This window comes from Agelaius phoeniceus, chromosome 14, assembly GCF_051311805.1.
Source record: "Agelaius phoeniceus isolate bAgePho1 chromosome 14, bAgePho1.hap1, whole genome shotgun sequence".
Lineage (NCBI taxonomy): Eukaryota > Metazoa > Chordata > Aves > Passeriformes > Icteridae > Agelaius > Agelaius phoeniceus.
Window position 1 is genome coordinate 14,573,049 of NC_135278.1, and position 23,020 is coordinate 14,596,068.

Sequence of the window (23,020 nt, forward strand, 5' to 3'; positions counted from 1 at the left end):
GCTGATTGGCGGGAGCCGCCAGACCCCGCCCCTCGCCCCGGCGGCCGCGAGCGTGACTCTTGTTGTGCTCCCGGGGGAGCGCGCGGCCGCGTGACGTCACCGCAGGCATTTAAAGGGGCCGCAGCCGCCGCCGCCGCTTCCCCGGGAGGTCCCCGGGGAGCGCTTGCCCGGTGTCGCCGCTGCCGGTCCTGCCCAGCAGGTGGGTGCCGCTGGCCGCAGCTCCGCCCGCGCTCCCGCCAGCCTTCCCGGGGCTCCCTGCAACGGGGGCCGAACCCTGGGCAGGGCGGGGCGGGCAGGTGCACGCCGCGGACCGGGCTCCGCGTGCGCGGCTGGGGCGCGGCCGGGGCGCGGCCCGGCCCGGCAGAGGCGCTCCCGCAGGTGCGGGGCGGAGCAGCCCGGCCCGCCCTGTGGGCGGGAGCGGGCGCGGTCGGCGCTGCGGGGCCGGGCTCGGTCAGCCCGCGGAGGCAGAGCCCTTTTGTCCCTCCCGGGCTGGTCCCCGCCGGCGCTCCCGCGTCCCGCTCCGCAGCCCCGCCGCGCCGCCTCCCGCTCCGCACGTAAGGGATGAGCCGTCCGTCCTCCTGCCTTCCTTCTGTGCTTTCTTCTCGCTGTCGGGCTGTAGTTTCCCTGCAGTCAGGTGTCAGGGAATATCCCTGCATCGTCCGCCTCGATCAGATGGGAGTTGGATCCCACCAACCCACCTGAAATCTGATTTCCGTTCATTCGCGATTCCTGTGCTGTCGGGGACCCGGTAAAGGGCAGTCCTGGGGGAGGATTCTGCTGTAAAGTACAAGGTTCAGGGATGGATGTAGTATAAAACTTGAGTTGGTTTTGGTTTTCTTTCTTTTTCTTTCCTTAATCAAGGCAAATATTAATATCAATGAAAAATTGAAACCAAAAAATTTTGAAACTAATTTAGTTACTTTGACGTGGCGCTAGTCACGTAAATAAATGGTGATTAGTTACTGTGAAGGGTATGTGAGCACCGACTTTGTGACATCTGCTCCCTCTCCATTCAGCGATATTTTTTGCTGTTCTCTAGAATTACCCCAGAGGTGTGTGCGATGTTGGTCTAAAACTCTAAGCAGAGTCCAGGTGGGACTCTTGTAAAGCCTTGGGAAGGCTGTGCCAAAGACCTGTCCTTGACTCGCCCATGGCAGGGCACGGCACGGAGCGCTCAGGGCAGGCTGGTGGCCGTGCGTGAGCCCGATGGGCGCCGTGCGGGGTTCGGGGCGGTCAGCAGGCAGGTTTGTGTTCGTGGGCAGCTTTCCCTCCCAGCCTGGAGAGCCTCTGCCCTGCCGTGCCGTGGCCTGCCCCGGCTGCCGCCACAGACACCGGCCTGTCCCCGCTGCCCCGGCTGCTGGGCCTTGAGGAGGCCGCCCCGGGCGCCTGGAGCTCCCGCGAACTTTGCCCTGAGTTGACACGAAGGCCGCAGCTTGGGCTGAGTCAGGAGCATCCCGCTGCCCTTCCCTCGGGCTGGGTGGAGGCAGGGTTGCAGGCTGAGGGCTGCTGCTGCTGTTTCTTTCCGTATTGTTGTCACCATTGCTTTTTTCTGGTCTTCTGCGGTGAGAAACAGCACAGCTATGGCTTTCCAGACTCCTTCCTTTGAGTCCACGTTGGCGTAGAGTGAGTAATAAAAGGTGTTTTAGCTCCCTGTGAACAGCAGCAGGGAATAAGCTGAGTGGTGTGTGGGGTGGGCATGAGCCGCTGTGCTGCTGTTGTTCCCACACTGCTGAAGCTGCTCTGTTCTGTATCTGAGTTTTATCAGGTGTATGACCAGGAGCTGCTGAAGGGCTCTGGCTGGTGGAGCCACTGGAGCAGAGCTATGCTGTGTTGATGGATCCAAAGCATCTCGGATTTAGAGATCCCTACTGCTGCCTTCTGAGAAAGGAGGCAAAGAAGGTGTCTCTTTGTCCAATTTATTGACTATTTGGAAATAGCAATTCTTGATTATCGTTACCTTCTGAGAATAGCACAGCATGTTTGAAAATCAAGAAGTGAAACTTTGAAGGTGCTTAGTCCATTGCCATGTGCTGGGGTTGAATCATGTCTGTTGGGTATCAGATGTTAGAAGATGTTTCAAAGCAGCTCTGTGTGATGCTGTGCTCACTGAAAGCTTACAGAACATCCAGCTTTGCTTCAGACAAACCTTATACGTTCACGTTGCTGTTACAGAGACAGTAAGAATAAGTAATGATAATCTCTTTATGAAAAACCTTTGCCATGGTGCTGTGTCACCGTCCCTTTCTGTATGAAAAGGAAAACTGATTCTTCTGAGTTCTCTTGCTAGGTCATGTTTCTCATTCTGTTGCTTTCTGTTTCTCTCTGCAATTCTGAGTTGCTGTTGCATGTCTCAGGAGCTGTATCTCAACAGCTCGTTTAGGTGGGGTTTGTTTGCTGGCAACATCCAGTTTTGTTAAGGATATCATTGTGTGAGAACTTTTGTAGTCATTTTCATGTGATTTTTAAATGCAGTTTAATCCTTCCTTATCTTTTGATGTAATTCTACTGCCCATATTGCATCAGGTTCTCCTTCATACAGGCGATTCTTTGAGCCTTTATTCACAAGGTTCTTTGAGCCTTTATTCAACTGTATTTTGATGATTTCAGACAGTTTTCCCAACTCTCTTTAGAGTACTTCTGATGCTTAGTGCCAACAAGCTTGGTGTGAATTGGAAGTTTTATGAGTAAGCTACTTACTGATCAAAATGATGGGAAAAATAATGGAACAGAAAGGAAAAACTTTGTGCAGTCTATTTGAGATATACTCCTGGATTACAGACAGCTGCTCCCTAAGAGCCATCTTTAAAGAAGTTAAAATTTAAAATTACTTCATAGTGACTAAACTGTACTTCCTCAAGTGACTTAAAATAGAGAGATCTTGGTGACAGTTTAAAATGTACATATGCCAGGACTGTTTTGTTGAGATTTGTATGTGGACCCAGAAGATGATTTGGAATATGAGCAGTAGTGAAAAAAGGGTTTATTAAACTATTATGAGAGCAGCACATTTGGTATTGGCGACTCATTACCAAGGCATGATCTCCATCCACCTTGTGTGTCAATTTTGTTACAGAGTGATTTCCTTTTTCAATATTTGAGTAATGATCCCAATAATATTTACACCTGATTTCTTCATGCCCTCTCAAAATGTCCAGCACCTTCAAACCAAATGGTCATATCCTGTTTCGTTCTTTTTGTCTTTCCCAAATAGGTGTAGCTTCCAAAACCACCTTCCCTTCAGGCTGAGATGGGCTCAGTCTGGTGGCTGCTGCTCTGCATCCCCATGCTGTCACCCACATCTGCTGGGGGTGTGATCCGAGTTTATTACCTGGGGATCCACGAGGTGCACTGGAACTATGCTCCAACAGGGAGGAATGTGCTTGCTAACCAGAGTGTTGCACGTAACAGGTATGTTCCCTTTGAGTAGAATTTAGTCTGGGGCTGGCTTTGAGCTGTCTTTTGATGTGTAATTTAATGCAAGTATTGTGGGGCATCTGAGCAAGCAAGAGACACACTCCCGTAGATTCTGATCTTTATGAGCTTAATGTTTAACTTGTTTTATGCTCCAGTGGTAAAACCTGTGTCAGTGGGAAAAGGGATGGTTATTCTGGAGAGTCCAGAGCCCATATGCTGGAGAGAAGGGTATGGAAAACAAACACGGAACAGAAAATGGAGCAGATGCAGAACAGATTGTTCTCAAATCGCCCGGATTTTGCAATGCTCTACCCTCAAGTTTCATTTTGCTTAGTTCCAGCTGGTGATCAGCTTGTTTATCCTGAAGCATGGTGACTTTTCATCTCTATATAAATGACTTCACAGAGGCAGCTTGTTTTTGTTTCAGTGGGATTTCGAGCCTTAGACTTAATGGGACTTCCTGCATGGGATTTTAGGGGCTGTTTGAAAAACATTTTTGTTTCTCTTGCGAAAGTAAATCTGGAAACTGCAATAACTGGTTCAAGTTACTGCACAGTGTTTTGGGTTTAGCTTTCAAAACATCAAGACTTTTTATTTGGTTGGTGTTTTTTTGTGTATGTGGTTTGTTTTTTTTTAAAGGTTTCCATACTATTTTAAAGGCATTTGTACTTTTTTTCCTTACTCCCATTTTCTGTGGCAAATAGCTGATATTTTTTGACCTTCTCTCAGTCCTTTATCCCTCCAAAATAACTAACACTCAGGTTAAATCACCTCCTTCAGAAACAGCACAACAGGAACAGGAAAGGTGCACAGAAACGTCAAGGTCTGTCCGTGTAGCATGGAAAAGTCTCTGTTCTCTGGAGATGCTGTGTAGATGTAAATAAGTTCCCAGGAAACACCCCAAAATTCAGGGTTAATAAAGATGTTACTGCTGACTCCTAAAGTGGTAATGAATGCAGTGGATTTTGTTTGGTTTCTCTCATAATAAATGAAGAGAAGGAAATTAAATTCAGGGCCATTGAACTTAAAAGCAATTTAAAAACTCTTGTCACTGCAAACAATTAGTTAATGGGACCTATTTGTACAATGATTGCAGAAATAAAACTGGCAATTAGAAAGGGATGAGATGTTGAGATGATTGATAGAGGTAGCAAATTATTTCAAGGAGGTTTTTTTTGTTCGGAAGAAATGGACTGTGTGGAGAAAGAGGCACATCTGTAAAACATCTTAAACTCTTTGCTGATAATGGCTGCAGGGATGGCTTGGCAAAGGGCTGAACTCTGGATTGTATAGCCAGAGCCAAGCCCAGCCTGTTTTTGAACTATGAAGCCAATGTTTAGTATTTGGATCTCCGTTGTTCATTCTCTGAGATTTGCATTAGGGTTTAGCTCCCTTCCAGGGCTGCTCGTGCTATGGGTGATCAATCCCAAGGGGGAAGTGAGGGGAGTGACCTTGTCTCTCAGTTAGGCTGGTTCCAGTAATACCTGGACTGTGATTCATCTCTTATCTATTAAGAATTACCCATAATGAGCAAATATGCTTGTGAGTTAAACTTTAGTGCCTGTAGGAAGTTTTAAGTCTGGAAGCTGGTTATGTGCTGGGTATGTACCTGCCTGACTCCTCTGCCACTCTGGAAGGAATTTGGAAACTGTTAAATAGAAAATCATCTTTCAGACTTCAAATTTTGGCCAGAGAGCTCAGGACTCTACTCTACCTGCCTTGTGATTTAGCTGGAAACGCCACAGAGGAATCAAAGTGAATTTTGAAGAGCCTAGTGAAGGCTGAAGGAAGCGTGAGAAGGGCTCTCCCTGTGAGACCCACATGGGATTGTCTGGGAAGCACTGTCCTTCCCATGCCTTGTTTGCAGGGCACAGTTCAGGGAGCACTTTGTGTCTGTTGGTGAAGAGCTGGGGTTGAGGTTGTGGCCATGCATGGGTGGCTTAGAGCATCCCAGGGTCCTCTAATGCCAAAGCTTTTGGCTGTACCCCAGAGAGTGGAGTGTCACCTTCACTGTGCTGTGGTATTGACCAGCTGTTGTGTATGATGATGACTCATGGTGCCTTTCCCTTTGAATTCAACAGCCAGGCCTCAGCATTCCTGCAGTCTGGGAAGGACAGGGTGGGAAGCACCTACAAGAAAGCTGTCTACAAGCAGTACACTGACTCCACGTACACCACTGAGATCCCCAAGCCTGTCTGGCTGGGGTTCCTGGGACCTGTCATCCGAGCAGAAGTGGGGGATACCATTCAAGTACACCTAAAAAATTTTGCTACTCGACCATATACAGTCCATCCTCATGGTGTTTTCTACAAAAAGGACTCTGAAGGTAAATGAGCTACTGCCATCATGGAGACAGATTTTTCTCAATGGGAACTTAGGAGTATGCATGGAGGAGAACTGCTCAGAAAGCCCCAGCTGGAAGACAACTGCATTTGGGTGCTTGGTGAAGACACCAAGTATTGGGTTAGTAGGGTCATGGGGCTGGAGTCCTGACCTGGGCCCAGGTTTCCTGATTTTAGAACCTCCAAAACACTGATCAGCTCTAGAGATTGTAGAGAGACTGACTGTGGGGGCAGAGTGCAAAATTGAAGGCAAAGCAGCACTAGGCAGAATGGAAATAATCCTGCTGACTCTCTGCTGACCTGTTTACTGGGCAGGTTGCCTTACAGTGGCTCTGTGCCTCAGTGCCTCTTTGAGGAAGTGATGATTAAACACTTTCAGCCTTGGGATGGTGACTCTCAGCTCAGTATAAGGTGACATGTGTGGGCATCTTGGCTCTTCTTGAATGGATGTTGTGATTGCTCAATTGTTCTAGGATCCCTGTATCCTGATATGTCCCCCCAGGATCAGAAGAAGGATGATGCTGTTTTCCCAGGAAGGAATTACACCTACACTTGGACTGTCCCTGAAGATCACAGTCCAACTGATGATGACCCAAACTGCTTGACCTGGATCTACCACTCTCATATTGATGCACCAAGGGACATTGCATCTGGATTAATTGGGCCTTTACTTACATGTAAAACAGGTAAAAACACCAGGAGAAAGCAGCTGAGGCCTGCAGTTCCATAACGTAAAGGTCTGTGGTGACATGAATAAGGATAGGATGTGAAGATACTCTGTGCAGCTCCCAGCCTCAGGGGGAAGTGCAGCTTGGTTAGAGAGGACAGCACCTGGGCTCTGGCTGGGTTCTGGTCATTGCATTCTCCTTATCCCTTAGTGATTGGGCAGGCGAGCTTGCAGGCCTCTTGATCCAAGAGAGCTGCTTGAATCCACGTTAAAAGCAAGGCTCTTGTCCAAGATCTAGTTTGTGTTTGAAAATCATGGTGACTGGTTGGTTCCAGCAGGAGTGAGAAGACTGCAGGTGTTGTAGTTGAAGTGTCCAGTGGCAGGGTTGCTTGGGAGAGAGAGCTGTATTGGCAGGGATATATTGGAAAAGGGTGAGCTGTGAGGATGGTGGGAAAGCATCTGTCTCCAACTGATGTGGCAAGACTCTCTCTGCTGCTGTGGTTCTCATCTCTTGCCTGATGTGTGATTTTCTGCATGAGTGATTTTCTGCATTCATTCCTCTCTCCTTTCACCTCAGGAACGTTGACTGGCAGCTCTCAAAGACGCTCAGATGTGGATGTTGACTTTTTTCTGATGTTTAGTGTGGTGGATGAGAACCTAAGCTGGTACCTGGATGAGAACATTGCATCATTCTGCACAGATCCTGGCTCTGTGGACAAAGAAGATGAGGAATTTCAGGAGAGCAACAAAATGCACGGTCAGTGTCACCTCTGTGAGGCCACTGTGTCTGCCAAGACACTCAGGAGTGTCAGAGCTCCAGGATCTGCTCAGGATCTGCTCTGAGGTCATGTGCTTAGCAAATAATATCTCAGGGACAGGGCAACAACTCCAGAAAATTGAAGTATTGTTTTGGTTTTATCTTTGGCTTGAGTGAGCTTTTATACCTTTTGTTTTAGGAATGAGCTGTGGAGCTGGGCTCTCCAAAGCAGAAGAGGAGGAGGAGTTCTGCTTAGGTCCATCCTCCTGTTGTGTCTGTGCTGTCACCCACTGGCAGGAGCTCTGAAGGGTCCTTTTCTGCTTTCTAATTTTGACTTGCTTCTTTTTGCAGCTATTAATGGTTATGTGTTTGGCAACCTCCCTGAGCTGAAGATGTGTTCTGGGGATTCTGTTTCATGGTACCTCTTTGGGATGGGCAATGAGATTGATGTTCACACAGCCTACTTCCATGGAGAGACACTCAAAATCCGGGGCCACAGGACAGACGTGGCCAGCCTCTTCCCAGCCACTTTTGTTACAGCAGATATGATTCCCAGGAACCCTGGGAGATGGCTGCTGAGCTGCCAGGTCAATGATCACATACAAGGTAAGGCAGGGGGTGGAATATGTCGTGGACTCTGTGTCCTCTGGTTTTGATGTACGTGATGTACAGTGTGGTAGGGGACAGTGTCTTGGGTGTGGAAAAATGTCCTTTTAACATTTTTCCCTATCACCCACAAATGAGTGGGTGATGCCTTGGACACAGTGATCTTAGAGGTCTCGTCCAACCTCATTATTCTGTGTGATTCTGTGATTCTGACTTGTAAAATTGGAGCGGGTTGGTTACTAATGTGCAGGGCAGCTTTGGTGGGGGTGACTTGTACCATGGTGTGATGTTTGATGTTGGGTACAGCTGAAAGCTGAGATGAGGCAGTAGCATAAGAGCTCTGGTCTCTGTAAGAGGCACTTGCATGATAGATCTGAGGGCAGCAGAAGACTCTAGTCACTCTAGGTCCATACTTCCATAGCATCCAATGTCTAAGGTTGGAAGTTCTGCTCACAGAACTCCTTGCTTTGGAGTTACTCGCCTTCTCCCATCCCTGTGCCTTTTGGGACAGCAGAGGGGAGGTGGGACTGCCCATCAGGCTGGCTGGAGGGGCTAAGTGAGTGTCCCCCTTCATGTTTTGGGCAGCTGGGATGGGGGCAATCTATGAGGTCCGGCCCTGCTCTCGGCAAGCTGCAGCCCCCAGCCTGGGAGGGAGAGTTCGGAGATACTTCATAGCTGCCAAGGAGGTGCAGTGGGACTACGGCCCCTCGGCCCTCGACCAGCTCACTGGGAAGCAGCTCACTGACCCTGACAGGTGAGTGAGAGCCTGCTGGGCTTGGGCAGGGTTTGGGGAGTCTGGCCTGCATCAGGAGCGCTACTCAGGAAAATGTAGAATTTCTTTCTTTTCAAAATTCATGCCTGCTGCTCACGTGGGGTGCATTTCCTGGGAAGGTCATCAGCCCATCTAGAAAAGAAGACTGCTGTAGCTGGACTGCACTGTGAGCAGTACAGGTACCTTGGGGCCTTCCCATGAGAGGGCTGTGTGGCACAGCTGTACTCACAAGCAGCAGAAGTCCCAGCAGATGTACAACATGAGCTGCCACATTTGTCTCTGGGCTTCATTTCTGCTTGCTGTGCCTAACCTAGGAACAGATTGATCTATTTGAGAAATGATTCAAAAAACCCCTGGTGCAGCAGACACAGGGTGGCATTGCTGGCCTGCAGATGGGCCTCAGGCTGGCGTTGCTGCAAGATGCAATTTCTAGGAAATCAGATGCCAGCACTTGGGTGGCAGCCCTTCATCCCATGATCAGGGATAGCAGTTGAGAGACTTCCTGTTCAGTCTTTGGCTAACTGAAAGAGATTCTTCTCCTTCCACAGAGATGACGTCCCTTCCCTAGTAATCTTTTCCTTATTCAGATGGAGAAGAGGAAATGTAGAGTGGTTAATTATTTACCCAATGTCATGCAGCAAACCTTGCAGACCTTAGACCTGTGAGCTGGCCTTGTAACTGCACTGCCTCTCCTGCAAGGCTTGTTACTTATATTTGGTGAGGGTGGTAGTGGAGGAAATAAATACCTTTACAGCTGTTTATTTTTGTTGGGAATGGGGCTGTCCCCAGCTTCTGAAGAGGTTGGAGTTCTAGCACTGCCTTCCCACTGACTGCACTGCAGTTTTGTTCATTCCTTCACACATCTTGTGTAGTGATGTTGATCTCACCTGGCAGGCTCACCTGGGATGGGGCTTTGTGCTACAGGTGCTCCCTGAGCACACACACAGGTGATGAGTCTGAAAGGGCAAAAAAGCTTTGTAGAGTCAAAGCTGTGCTTGTTCCAAACTAGGGATGCTGTCCTTGTCTGAAATACTGCTTGATTTGGAGATACTGATGGCCTTGCCTGTGGGAGCAGGGGAACAGGGCTCATTTTTCTGTGACATGACCTGCCATTTGCTTTTTGCATTTAGTCCTGCTGAGCAGTATTTCAAGCGTAGCCCGTACCGCATTGGCGGCGTCTATTGGAAGGCAAAGTATGTGGAATACACTGATGAGAGCTTTCGTGAGGAAAAGCAGCAATCAGAAGAAGAGAAACACCTTGGAATACTTGGTGAGAATCATCCAGAAACACAAATCCTCTGTCAGTGTCTATGAGAAGGGTGCTGATGCTAGGAGTGCCAGGTGGCTGAACCTGCCTGCTCATTTTGGGGGGCAGGGAGGGGCACAAGAGCTGCTTCACAACAGTCACATCTGAACAAGCCAAGGTGCAGGGTGGTAGAATGTACAGAATCACTTCAGGGGTCATTCTGAAGGTGTTCTAGAGGTGGGAGTGAGGGATACAGTACAGTATGTGGCACTAGAGCTAAACAGATCACAGCAGTAGCTCCTGGTTATGTGTTTTTGACTGAGCCCCTTCAAGGCATGCTGCAAAGCCATGTTCTCACAGAGAGCTTTCTCTCCTAGATGGGTGCTTGGGAACAGGCATGGTGAAGGCTCATAGCTCCTCTCTGGCTGGCTGGGTTGTGAGCTTACAGACTCTGCTGGGCTTGGAGCCTCTCACACCTCTGAGGCACATGTTTTGGATGGCTGAGGAGGCTTTACATAGGTGGAGGAGAGGCATGGACTGATCCTGAGGGCATTCCAGCACATCTGCCTGTTCTGTTACTTCCCTGTGTGAAGGTGTGATGCCTGTCCGAGTTCTCCTGTGCACCCAAACTTCTTTCAGACAATCCTTGCCGGCCCCTGCTCCCATTGAGCTGCCTTCAGCAGCAGCAAAGCCAGACCATCTGTTACCTCTCATTTTTGGCCCTGCAGCTTGGAGGAAGGTGCCTTGTCTGCTTTGGTTTGCCTGATGGCCTGGGGAAGTGCTCTGTTGCTGATGTGCTCTCCCTGCTCTATTCTAGGTCCAGTGATCAAAGCTGAAGTTGGAGACACCATCCTGGTGACGTTTTTTAACAAAGCCTCGTGGCCCTTCAGCATCCATCCACATGGAGTGTCCTATGGGAAGGCATCAGAAGGGATGTGGTACCATGATGGTTGGTGGATCCCTTTTCTTGAGTACCCCCCCATCACCCTTCAGAGGTGCTGGGTGTTTGGTTGGCACGAATGAAGTAGAGTCTGCTCTGAAAGTACCTGGTGAGAAGGTGTGACAGAGTTTGTGCAGGGACTTGGGAATAATCCTGTAATCCCTGTTTTAAAGGCCTGTCCCAGAGTGGGGTTTCTGTGGCACCACTGCACAACTTCACCTACCACTGGACTGTGCCAAGGCACGTGGGGCCCACATCCAGTGACCCTCCCTGCCTCACCTGGATGTACAGCTCAGCTGCAAACCCTGTCAAAGACTCCAGCTCAGGCTTAGTGGGGCCTCTGCTCATCTGCAAGGCAGGCACTCTGGATGACAACAACAAGCAGGTAAAGGGGCTTTCCTGCCCTGTTCCTACCAGGTTTTTGCTTTCATGTAGAGAAAGGAAGCATCAGCAAAACATTAGGGATAAATTAAAAACAAATGTGCAGTAGTGTGAGTCCAGGAGAGTCAAATCAAAGCCTTGCTGTTGGCCAAGTTGATGCTGGTACAGCTGGTATCAGCTTTTTCCAGGCAAGTAGTGTTGTGGGAAAGGCCAGTAGTGTTCTGGGCTCTCAAGAGCTGCCCTCAAAACAGTTCCTGAGCTCTGCTTTTAATTCACAGATCAACTTGGCTGAACAGCTGTGTCTTGGAACAGTTACTTTATCTCTTGTCCTGAGGCTTGTGTAGCAGACTGCTTTCAGAGAGGCACATGGAGTAGTCCTTGCAGTCCCAGAAACGCTGAAAAGACATTTTTGCTTACAGGTGTTCTGCTTGGGTGATACAATGCTTTGAGGTTTGGGTGAGCCTCATTTATTCTGCCAGAGAAGTTAATTTTCAAGCAGAGCTGGCTACAAAAAAGCATGTGAAAATCCATGTCAGTCTTCTGCTTTTGATGGAGAGGTGAAACCTGAAGGCAGCCAGAACTTTCTCTTGGAATTTCACTCAGAAGTAGTCTACTCCTGGCAGTAAATCTAGGGAAGACAGTAAATTGATATCCCTGGGGAGGTACCAGACAGAGGAGCAGAGCCTTGTTGTAAAAGACAGCAGATGGCAAATCAAACCCCAGTTGCTGTCCTGCAGTGTGGCTCAGGAGTGGTGACAGATCTGGGGACTGCTGTCCTCAGAACCTTCCCGGGGGAGCTCACAGTCAATGGGGCCACCATGTGACTAAATCAGGAGTGCAGAGAAATCAATGTGCACCCAGGGTGGAAATGTGGATCTGCTGAGCAAAGAGGACTGGGAATACAAACAGCCCTTGAGGTGAAGGAGCTGTGATAATGATAAACACAGGCAAGTATTGCAAGCATGTAAGCAAAAGAGACAGACCTTTGTGAATGTAAGACAGAGAAATCACCTGGGGTGGCAATTCTGGCTCCACAATCTCAGGCAAACCTTTAATGAATTGTGGAAGGTGCACGGCCACTCTGCTGTACCCATGTGCTGCAGCCTGGGAGTGGCTCACCTCCTCAGCAGGCTGGCTGCCTGTGTGCTGATGGGGACAGTGACACCAGCAGGAGAGTCTGGACACCATGGCAATGTTCTTTTAGTGGGGAAACACCATGATTTGGAGTGTATTTCTTAGGAGAATTAACGCTCTGAAGGATTTTGGGTAATTAAAAAATCCCCAATCCAGGCCTGTGATAGGAGGCAGGAGGGGTGTGGTGTGGTCATCAGCCTGCATTGTGTCTGGGCTCTGGTCTTGGGTCTGGTTTGGACAGACATCTTAGGTGTAGGGGAAGAAGGGGGCACTGACTTTATGGCCTTGGCTGAGTTTTGTTCATTTTATTCATGTGAAATATAATGGAAAATGCACAAGTGGTGCCTTTTGTGAAATAAAAGATGAATGTTCAACATGAGTAAGGGACAGAGTCCTGTCCATCAATAAACCAAGTTTTAAAATAAAGGGGAATACAAGACCCAAGTAAAAGAGATTTAACTCTAAGGATACTTAATTGTTGCATTTTAAAAGTTAACAACCATCATTGTAATTGTAGAAAGGGATCGACAAAGAATTTTATCTTCTCTTCAACGTGTTTGACGAGAACCTCAGCTGGTATTTAAATGCCAACATAAAGTACTATCTGAGGATGGAAGAGACATCTGTGGAAAAGGATGGTGACTTTGAGGAATCCAACAGGATGCATGGTATGGTTGGATGCTGCTCTCTGACAGCAGGGATGAACCTGCAAAGCACGGGCTGATGTTCACCCAAAGGCTGATCTGGGGGCTGGAAGGGCTGTGTGGTGTTGGCCTGGAATCAAGCCAGGCTGGAGGCACCAGGAGAGACATGGACAAGCAGCACAGCTCTCTGGAGAGGTGTGCTCTCAGTGTATCCAGGGGTGAATTACAAACAAGTTACCCTTCTTCTGACTGGCAGGCCTGTCCTACAAGGTGTATGCTCAAAATCTCCTGGCTGACACCTGCTTGCAGAGAGTAAATTGCTTTCTCCTTTCCAGCCATCAATGGACTTATGTTTGGTAACTTGCCTGGGCTGGACGTGTGTGAAGGAGACAGAGTGTCCTGGCACCTCCTGGGCTTGGGCAGCGAGGCAGACGTCCATGGAGCTGTGTTCCAGGGAAACACCCTGCAGATCAACGGCATGCGGAGGGATTCAGCCAATCTGTTCCCACACACATTTTCCACTGCTTTCATGCAGCCTGATCACAGTGGTGAGTGCCTGCACAGCTGCCTGGGCAGATGGAAGAGTCTCCCATTGTGGTATTTGCTCCTGTGGCAGATTCTCTAGCGTGGTATGAACTCTTACGGGGTGAGCTGTGCTACGGGTGCTTATTGTGTAAGAAAGCTTCCTGAGATGATGTATTTGTAGGACTTTGTGGTGCTATTCCTGCTTGATTTCTCCAATGACTCCTTTTAACCTTGGCCTGTGGCAACCAAGCTCCTTAAGCACCACAGAGATACACCAAGCACCTACTGACACCGGTCTCCTGGAATCTTCAAAAGCAACTGATTTCCTTGTTCATCCTGCCTCCCCCAGGGACTTTTGAGATCTACTGCCAGACGAGCAATCACTACCAGTCTGGGATGAGGCAGAGGTACAGCGTTTCCAGGTGTGGCAGGACGGGCTCTGCCCATCACTACAGGGGAGTGAGGACGTTCTACATCGCGGCTGAGGAGCTGCTCTGGGACTACGCCCCCGACCGCAGCTGGGAGAGGGAGCGCCACAACCACTCTGCACAGAGGTAGAGCCCACCCTCTGGGGAAGGCCCAGCAGACCCTGGTGGAGCCTGTTGGGTGTCTTGGCCACCCTGTGACCTGGTGCACGTGCTGGTGGTGCTGCTGGTGGGAGCGCAGCCCTCCATGCCATTGTGCTCTCCTTTGCAGCCCAGGCTGGCTCTGGGAAGCCCCTTCAGCTTGTGAACCCCCTGACACGAGTTAGTTGTTTGTTCCCCATGAGGTTTTGGTTTATCTCAGTGCTTGTTTTGCATTTCCCAGCTATGCTGATGTGTTTCTGAGCAACGAGAATGGACTGCTCGGCTCCAGGTACAAGAAAGCAGTTTACAGGGAGTACACAGATGGCACTTTCCAAACCCCCAAGGCCAGGCTAAGTGGTGACGAGCACCTAGGGATACTGGGTAAGGATGTGTGCACTGGGTTCACCTTCCTCTCACACAGAAATGGGACTGGGGCTCTAAAGCTGCAGTGGCTCACAGCTGTAATCTGAAGGCTCTCTGGATATTTAGGCATCTGTTGTGTCAGTGCAGAGAAATTGGGACCGTCTGCTACTCATATCTGCCACCTTGGAGACAGCAGTTAGAAGAGTCCTGTGCACAGCTTGTAGGAAAGTCTGGGCTTTTCCACTTGCCTTTGCACCAGTGTTCTATCATGGCTTGGACAAAGCATGTTTCACAGCTGCATGTCTCTGACTATGGGACAGAAACAACCACTGACTTCTGGACAGGGGTCTGAGAAATAGAGGGGGAAATCTGTAGCTGTGAAAAATGCTTCTGGGGCAAGAGCAGGCAGCCTTGGGAAGTGGAGGAGCATTTTGCACTGACTAGTGGAGGCCTGTGGAGACAGAACTCTGTGTTATGAACCCAAGGCTGTAAGTGGTGTCAGGGCAGCATCTGCAACTCAAAATAGGCTGCAGCTCTGATTTGTGACACTGTCAGGCTCAGTTGAATATTACCACATTTTTTGAAACTGATAGCAAGGGGTGATCAACATGGGATATTTACCATAGCAGTATTCAGAAATCAAGCTTTAGCTGTGCTGGCCCCAGTTAAGATGTGTAACCACCTTCATTGTCCTGTTGTAAAATCAGTCTGGTTTCCTAAGACTTGAATTGGGACTGACATCCAATTCTCTTTTTGGGAGGTAGTGAAGAGGAAGGGGAACATGATAAATATTATAAGGTAACATTTCTGGGAAGAAGATGTTGAGAGAGGGCTGGGAATATCCCAGGAGACGTGCTGATGGATTTTGCTGATCTCAGAGCTCACTCTTCCTGTCTCAAGGCCCTTTTCTGTGGGCGGAGGTGGGCGATATTCTCAACGTCGTGTTCAAGAACAACGCCTCACGACCCTACTCCATCCATGCACACGGGGTGCTGGAGCAGCAGGCTGGACATCCCCAGGTGGCAAACCCTGGTAGGTCCCTGTCTCTAGCTGCATTCCTGTGTGGGCTCACTCACACAGCTGATTTTATCCCAGAGCCACACTGGTTTCCTTCAGCAGCCGCAGATGTCCTGGTTTTGTTACAGTAGAGTGCTGGGACTGGACAGGAACTGGTTTTTCAGGTCCAGCACAGTTTCAGTGGTACCATTTGTGTGGGGATGGCAGCCCTCTGGGACATGTGTAGGACATTCTTCTGTGTGCAGCCTTATCCCCCCACACTGAGTGGGGTCTCTCTGTGGGAAAGGGAGAATGATGGCATATGACAGCTCAGCCAGTCCTGGGATGGGGAGACTTCTTTAGGATGCATGAGCACAAAAGTATGAAAATAGTATGAAGTGGGAGAAATGCACAATTGCTTGCTGGGATCTGACTGAAATGGCCACTTTGTCTCATGATCCAGATACCTGTGTATTTAATTTTTGGTCCCCTCCAGCTTGCCCAGACTGTCCAAGCTACAGTCAGGCTGTCAGCCAGATCCTGAAAAAAGATTGATTTTAATCCCCAATTTGAATCAGCATCATAAATTCATTTCAAAGAGAAGAAAGATTTTCTTAAGCTCCATCTGAATGAGCTTCCATGGTCATTTCCATGGTCAGGTCCAGTCTCAAAAGCAGCATATAAACCTGCATTGTGCTGGTGCCAGACAGTGTTTACATCCTATGACCCCCTCAGTCTTGCTCTGAGGGGGAGCTTCCACCCTGCTTTGTGTTTGGGTAAGGCAGATGCAATATCTGGCAAATACAGAATTGAATTTGGGCTTTGGAGACAGGATTTTCTTCCTCCATTTGGTTTTGCTGCTGCTTGGTGAGTGGGTGTGTCACGGGGTGTGTGGTGCTGCTCTGTCCCTCAGGTGACATTGTGACATACCGGTGGGAAGTTCCTGAGAGATCTGGGCCGGGGCCAAATGATTCAGCCTGTGTTCCTTGGATCTACTACTCTGCAGTGGACCCAGTAAAGGTAAAATAGAAGTTGTAACCAGAAAAGCATAATTAGACTAATTTTTTACCCCACTTAGAAAACAATGTGAGTTGGGTACAATTCAGAGATTGGACCAGCTAAGAGGTGGAAGAATCACCTGGTAACTTGTCCAGCCTTCTCCATGGAGAGGAAATCCTCTGAATTTTCCTGATGTCTGTCCTTATTTTTTCCTAACAAACCTTCATGAAATAATTCCATCATCTCTCCTTGCTACTAACCTCCCTCCAGTTATTTGTAGGCTTTTAGAACATCTCCCAGTTGATCATGGTTTGTACTGGTGAGAGCCATAGGGCTAATCTACAAAAGGCAGAAATTGTCCAAAATAAACCTCATGAATAAAGCAGGCAGGTTTGACCATTGCTAGAAGTGTCATAGCATTAATTTCACAGGGCAACAACCTGGAAGATCCTGCAGTAAACCATCACATTCAACCCAGAAATAATAGCCTTTTTATCTCAAGTTGCAGATGTTTTTGCAGTCACCAAGTGGAAAATACTTTGATACCATCCATATTTATGACTTTTGGATTTGCATTTATAAGAGCACGTACAGTTCCTGTGCTTCAGTGGCTGGTGCTCTCCAACAAGAATAGTTGTACAGCAGCACTGCTTGTTTTAAGTGGGGTGATGGGAGAATAGAAAACAATTGCTGAAAGGCGAAGAACTGCATAAAAGAGGGTGAGAAGGTCCCTGCCTCAGAGCTCTCCTTCCTTTTGATCAGGACATGTACAGTGGGGTGATGGGGGAATAGAAAACAATTGCTGAAAGGCAGAGAACTGCATAAAAGAGGGTGAGAAGGTCCCTGCCTCAGAGCTCTCCTTCCTTCTGCTCAAGATATGTACAGTGGGGTGATGGGGGAATAGAAAACAATTGCTGAAAGGCAAAGAACTGCATAAAAGAGGGTGAGAAGGTCCCTGCCTCAGCTCTCCTTCCTTCTGCTCAGGACATGTACAGTGGGGTGATGGGGGAATAGAAAACAATTGCTGAAAAGAGGGTGAGAAGGTCCCTGCCTCAGCTCTCCTTCCTTCTGCTCAGGACATGTACAGTGGGCTGATCGGGCCCCTGAAGGTCTGCCGGAGAGGGGCCCTGCGGTCCAGTGGGAGCAGGAAGGATGTGAAGAGGGAGTTTGCTCTGCTCTTCCTGGTTTTTGATGAAAATCAGTCCTGGTACTTGGAGGAGAATGTGGAACGTTTCAGTAAGGGAAATCACAAGATCAACCTGCTGGATGAGAAATTTGTGGAAAGCAACAAAATGCACGGTAATGTTGGTGTTGATTCTGCAATGTCTCTAAGTAGGGAGCCTGACTTGTGGTGAATGTCCTCATCCTTTCCCATTATCAGTGGCACAGACAGAACTAAACTGTCTGTTCTCAATATTGCAGCACACCTACAGCCCTCATCTTTGATCTGCAGTGAAGGCTGATCGTTGTGGCAGTCCCTGTAAGGAGGAATAGCAACATCCAAGCCAGAGAGGTTAATCTCTGATGTGTCTGAGTGACTCAGAAAAGGAAATAAAATCAAACATGAAATTAACTTGTCAGACAAATTTAATTCTGTTTGTCTCAGGGACCATCAGAGTCTGTTAGGCTTCAAATTAATTTTCTGAGCTGTGTGGCTGCAAAATGTGGCTCGGTTGTTTTAGCTGTTTTAGGTTATTTCTACCATAGAAGGATGAACACATTTGTTTAAATTAACATGTTGTTTATGTTAGTCTCTCTCCATATTATATCTAAGATAGCCTCAGCAAAACAGGTCCTTTGACAGTTGTGGAAATAAGAATACTGAGGAGTTGCATTTTGTGTACTGTCATTACTGCTGGTTTTGTATGGGTGAGATAAAGATTCTCCAGATAAATGTCCATGAAGGTGTAATTGTTAACCCTGTATTACAGCTAGCAGAACCACCATGCTGAACTTGGATACTTGTTTTAGGCTGCACAAATTGCCCAGGGCAGACCTGGGAGTAAAAACCTGGTGCTCTGCCCTCAGATCCTGCCTCTTTCCATCTTATTCCCTCTGTTGTTATCTGAGCATGAAAGTCTCCATGTGTGTGCCATAGCAGTCAGCTCACTCACTGTTTTGATCCCTTTCCTATATGTGCAGTCACAGCAGGATTCCTTCCAGCTGTGCTACTTGAGAAAGTAGGTAAATCCTACCCACTGGCAGGATTTACCCCTTGTCAATGTTCATCAAGGAAATGGCTCAGACATTTATGCGTATGTAGGTATATACATGTTTCTTCATCATTGGGCTGGAAATGCCATTTTTATGCATTTTGACTTCTAGAAGCAACCACTGCTGGCTGACTGCAGGTTTTCAGCAAAGGTAGTTTTTGAGATTTATTTGAGCTGAGCTACAGCATGGCCTTGAGTGCAAGTGACTTGTGTGAGCAGAGAGGATAAGTAGCTGAGCTGGGGGACACTGAGTGCTGATACACTGGGTGCTGTATGAGCTTTGTAGCCTCTAATTTGTGCAGCACCCATACAATTTCACTGACAGCTGACAGCCTTTTCCCCTCTGTGTATTCCCTGCACAGCAATCAATGGCAGGCTCTATGCCACCTTGCCTGGGCTGACCATGCATGAGGGAGAGAGGGTGAACTGGTACCTGCTGGGAATGGGTCACGAGGTTGATGTCCACACAGTCCATTTTCATGCTGAGACCTTCATATACAAGGTAAGAATATCTGCTGATGGTAAAGCAGATACTGACCACTGATACCAGCACTTCCACTTGACTCTGTGTTTGAATGTTTTTTATGACTCTGCAGAAGCTGCACCCAGCTAGGAAAAGGATGTGGTTTTACACATCCCAGTCTGACTCCCTGAGCCTGTGTTGTCCTGAGATGTCCAGTTTGATCCTTGTTAGGGTTAGGCATTACCAGACTGTTTGCTTTCCAAGCTGCAGGACTGGAGCTGCTTTTTGAAAGCTTTGGGGTTTTTTGAGCATTAAAAAGCTGAAGTCCCCAGCAACACTGGCAGAATTTTCTTCCTGAGAAGATGCATTGAGCAGTGCAGCTAATGGCCTCCCTTTTCTGACAGAATGGCAAAAGCTACAGAGCAGATGTTGTGGATCTGTTCCCTGGGACCTTTGAAATGGTGGAGATGCTGGTTGGGAACCCTGGGACGTGGCTGCTTCACTGTCATGTGTCTGACCATATCCATGCTGGCATGGAGATCCTCTTCACTGTCCTGCCTAGAGGAGGTAGGGAGCTGTCACTGTGAAACATCCAGCAGCACTTCTGCTACTGCTGTGGAATTCTGAGTGTGTCTCAACTCTCTCACATACTTTAAAAAGCCAGTTAATGGAGCAGATAATTACCTAAGTGTTATTAAATTATGATATTCCCTTTAAATATGGTAATGCCTAGAGTAAATTGTTTTCTGGAGTTTACATTACCTGTGTTGTTATTCTGAGTTTGATTTGTAGTTTGTGTCTGAATTGCTATGTTCAGCTCTCAGCCAGTAATTGCTCTTACTGAGAACTGGAAGGTGCTCAGAGGTGAGTGACCCTCAGTCCTGGAGCCCACATGGTGATGTGGTTTTAGATGTGTTACCAAAACAGTGAATGCCCCAGTGTTTCAGCTGTGGGTGACCAGTGCCTGCCCAGTGTCAGGGCCATCTCTGTTTCTCCCTCAGCACTTTTCCTTCTGAAGGATGGAAAGGATTGTGCACTGGAACTGGGGCTGCCTCTGAAGCAGGTGATACAAAAATTCTCATGTCATGTAGAGAGGGAAATATGGACAGGACAAAGGACAGCCTGCTGCCTCTGGATCTGACCCTTGCCAGATGTGCCTTGTTCTGGGCTTTGCCTGCTCAGCCCAACACCTTCTCACCCTCCTTTTGTTTCCTTTCAGAGTCAGAGCTGGAAGACTTGACTGCCACCCCAGGTATAGTGTGTACAGCACTGCCAAACCCTGTCTGTGGGAAGGGGAGAGGGCAGATCCCTGAGCAACACAGAGGTTTGGGTCAGTGTAAGGGGAGGGAGGAGCACACAGCACCCACTGCCTCTACTCTGCCAGCCTGGCAGGTCCTTGGTGTGAGGCCTTGCTTCAGTAGATAACAGGGAGGGCACCAGTCTGTCCCTGGTGATAGAAATAAGGAATTTGGGCTGGTTGGGTTTGTTTGCCTGTGTTAGGTGGAAAAGATTGGTGACCTCACACCCTGTTGTTCCTGCTATGTATGGATTCAGAGTCTGAGCTTAGGTACTGGCAGAGATTTGGAGCAGGGTGCCTGGGATGGGTTGTCCCTCTTTGGACTGTCAGTGACCCTGTGGTTTAGGGAGGTTTCACAATCATCTCTACAAGCTGAAGGGATGGAGTCAGCATGCAAACAAGCAGATCTGCCTTCTGCTCTGATGTTCCCCTGAAAAAAGAGCCCAAGCACATGCCTGGAGCTTTTTAGGCATTGTAAAGAACAGATATGAGAAGGCATTTGGTTGAGCAGCACAGGGAGAAGGGGAGTGGTAGATATGATGCCCTTGAAATTTTCTGTGGTAGAAGTCTGAATAATGTTCACTGGTGGTTTATTTTCCTGATTTTTCATCTTTCTTCACAACTCCATTTTTCAGCTGCTGTGAGGAAATTCAGCTGAGCTGATTTGAGAGCCAGTTCAGGCCAGCTGCAAATGCAGCCACTTACCTACAACTCAGCAGACTTTCTCCACTGTTACTTCAGTCATTTTCTCCCCAACGTTTTCTTCACTCAAAATGGACAAAGCACAAGAGGAGTAGGAAATACATGAGAGCAGTGGTGGCCATATATTCAATAATTTGGTTTCATTCCATATGCAGATATCAGCTTGTGTGTGCTCACCAGGCAGAAACCTTGGCCAACAGTCGTTGCCTGAGCAGAAAGCTCCTTTTCTCAGGAGGTGGCTGCTGCCTCTGTGTGGAGGCACAAGCAAGCTCAGGTGACTCACCATGGGCATGGCTGTGTGAGTGCACTCTGTGGTGTGTAGGACAGCAGCCATGGGCACAGGGAGCCTGCACTGGGGCACTTGCAGCAGCCCCAGCCTGGACACGTGTTCTCATCTCTGGGCTGGGCACTGCAGTGGCTGACTGGGCCTGGACACCTGTGAGACACTGTCAGGTTCTGGGGTGGAGCAAGTTAGGGAAGGAACCATCCATCTCAAATGTCTGTGTGGGCTCAGGGATGAGGATCTGATGATGGATGGCTCCTTTGAATCATTAAGATTGGAAAAGACCTCCAAAATCATGGAGTACAGCCATGAACTCAGGACTGTCATGTTTACCACTGAAACATGTCTCTAAGCTCCAGATCTACACATCTTTTGAACATTTCCAGGGTTGGTGATTCCACTACTTTGCATCACGTTTTTCTTAATGCTCCTTTGTTGCATTTCTTGCAACCTTTCAGTTCTGGTATTGCTGGCTGTTGTTGCAAGTACCTTTCTGTTTGTCTCTCAGGGTTGGCACTTGAGGATGAGGATGAGTCCCAGAAGGTGATGCTTTTTGGATCTAAGGTAACCCAAGAGCAGATAGAGGCCACAGTCATCTCCCTGGCTGTTGTAGGAGTGCTGCTGCTCCTGGCTGCTGGTGTGCTCCTGGGAGCAGTCATCCACCTGGAGAGGCAAAGGAGGCTGCGGCGCAATCGGAGATCCATCCTGGATGATGGGTTCAAACTCATGTCTCAAAAGAATTCTGGTCTCTGAAAGCCATGTACAAACCTTGGGCTGTGTGCTTGGAGCTGGGGCTGGATCCTTGTCCACAGCAAAGATTTTGGGGCATCATTTCAATTGTGCACTGTACTTCTAGAAGCTGAGGAGGGAAAGCTGGAGCCCTGACCTCTTCACATATTCTCCTCAGCTCTCTGTAAGGAAAATCCAGGAGAGATCAAGGACTCTTTGAACTGACTGAAGACAAATAATGTTTAAGAAAGCTCCTTCTGGAATACTCTCCTTCCCCAAGGAAGAGAGGGGACATTTTCTCATCTCCAGAACAGCTCCAATTGGTCTTTCCTTGCAGAATAGCTTAGACCAGATTCCAGTCTCACTCCATTGCCAGAACTGAGTTGGGATTTATCTTCCAAGAAACTGTGAACCATTAATGTAATTAATTTGAAGGAGAGAAAGATAATATTTTCAGTTTTGTGATTCAATGAAGAATACAGAAAAAAGATTGTTAATTTAGAGTTGGATTGCTGTTTTTGATGAGTGAGTGGGCAGACACAGATTCAGGGCACTGCATACCACTGTGAGAACCCCATCAAGGACCATGGTGAGCTGTGCCTCACTGTCAGCCTTGCTGTGACACATCCTTCTGCTCTTTGCTGGGGGTGGGTGGTGGGAGCAGAGTTCTGTAGCTCACCTGTGGGCAGTGGCACTGATCTTCCAGCATCAGTGTGCCCACACATCACCATAACACCCTCCTGTGTGTGCCCACACCTCCCACAGTCCCACTGCCCTGCGGGTCCAGTACTGAGCCCTTCCCTGTGAAATACCTGTCCAGCTCCCTCCCCTGAATCCCCATTACCCAAATGGATGCAGGTTAGTGCTTCCATGTTTCTGTGCCTGGTTTTAAAATGGAAAGAGCATAAAAGCAATCTGTTCTGGGTGGCTTTCAGAGGCAATTAAAGCAGCTAAGTGGCTCTAATTACAAGGGCCTGCTGA

The 23,020-nt window shown here is 48.3% G+C and overlaps 1 protein-coding gene across 3 annotated transcripts; it reads left to right on the forward strand.

Moving 5' to 3' along the window:
• Positions 1-33: 33 nt before the first annotated feature.
• Positions 34-22,542, forward strand: HEPH (hephaestin). Of its 3 annotated transcripts, none has more exons than XM_054641340.2 (21): positions 34-199; positions 3,212-3,408; positions 5,496-5,740; positions 6,230-6,442; positions 7,001-7,180; positions 7,532-7,786; positions 8,372-8,540; positions 9,689-9,828; positions 10,622-10,753; positions 10,918-11,129; positions 12,777-12,927; positions 13,239-13,451; positions 13,778-13,982; positions 14,236-14,375; positions 15,258-15,389; positions 16,267-16,373; positions 17,429-17,651; positions 18,928-19,067; positions 19,433-19,595; positions 20,248-20,280; positions 21,819-22,542. In XM_054641340.2, exons 2-21 carry the CDS (start codon positions 3,248-3,250, stop codon positions 22,061-22,063), a joined length of 3,459 nt encoding a protein of 1,152 aa, XP_054497315.2. In that variant the 5' UTR covers positions 34-199; positions 3,212-3,247; the 3' UTR covers positions 22,064-22,542. The 3 variants fall into 3 exon arrangements, with proteins under 3 accessions (XP_054497315.2, XP_077042363.1, XP_077042364.1); XM_077186248.1 differs by lacking the exon at positions 34-199 and adding an exon at positions 422-554; XM_077186249.1 differs by lacking the exons at positions 34-199; positions 3,212-3,408 and having other exon boundaries at positions 5,563-5,740; positions 6,259-6,442.
• The last annotated feature ends 478 nt before the right edge of the window (positions 22,543-23,020 follow it).

Coding starts and splice junctions, on each gene's coding strand:
- HEPH (XM_054641340.2), top strand. CDS start 3,248: ATGGGCTCAGTCTGGTGGCTGCTGCTCTGCATCCCCATGCTGTCACCC. Junction 5,741..6,229: donor CTACAAAAAGGACTCTGAAG/GTAAATGAGCTA, acceptor CAATTGTTCTAG/GATCCCTGTATCCTGATATG. Junction 9,829..10,621: donor GAAACACCTTGGAATACTTG/GTGAGAATCATC, acceptor GCTCTATTCTAG/GTCCAGTGATCAAAGCTGAA.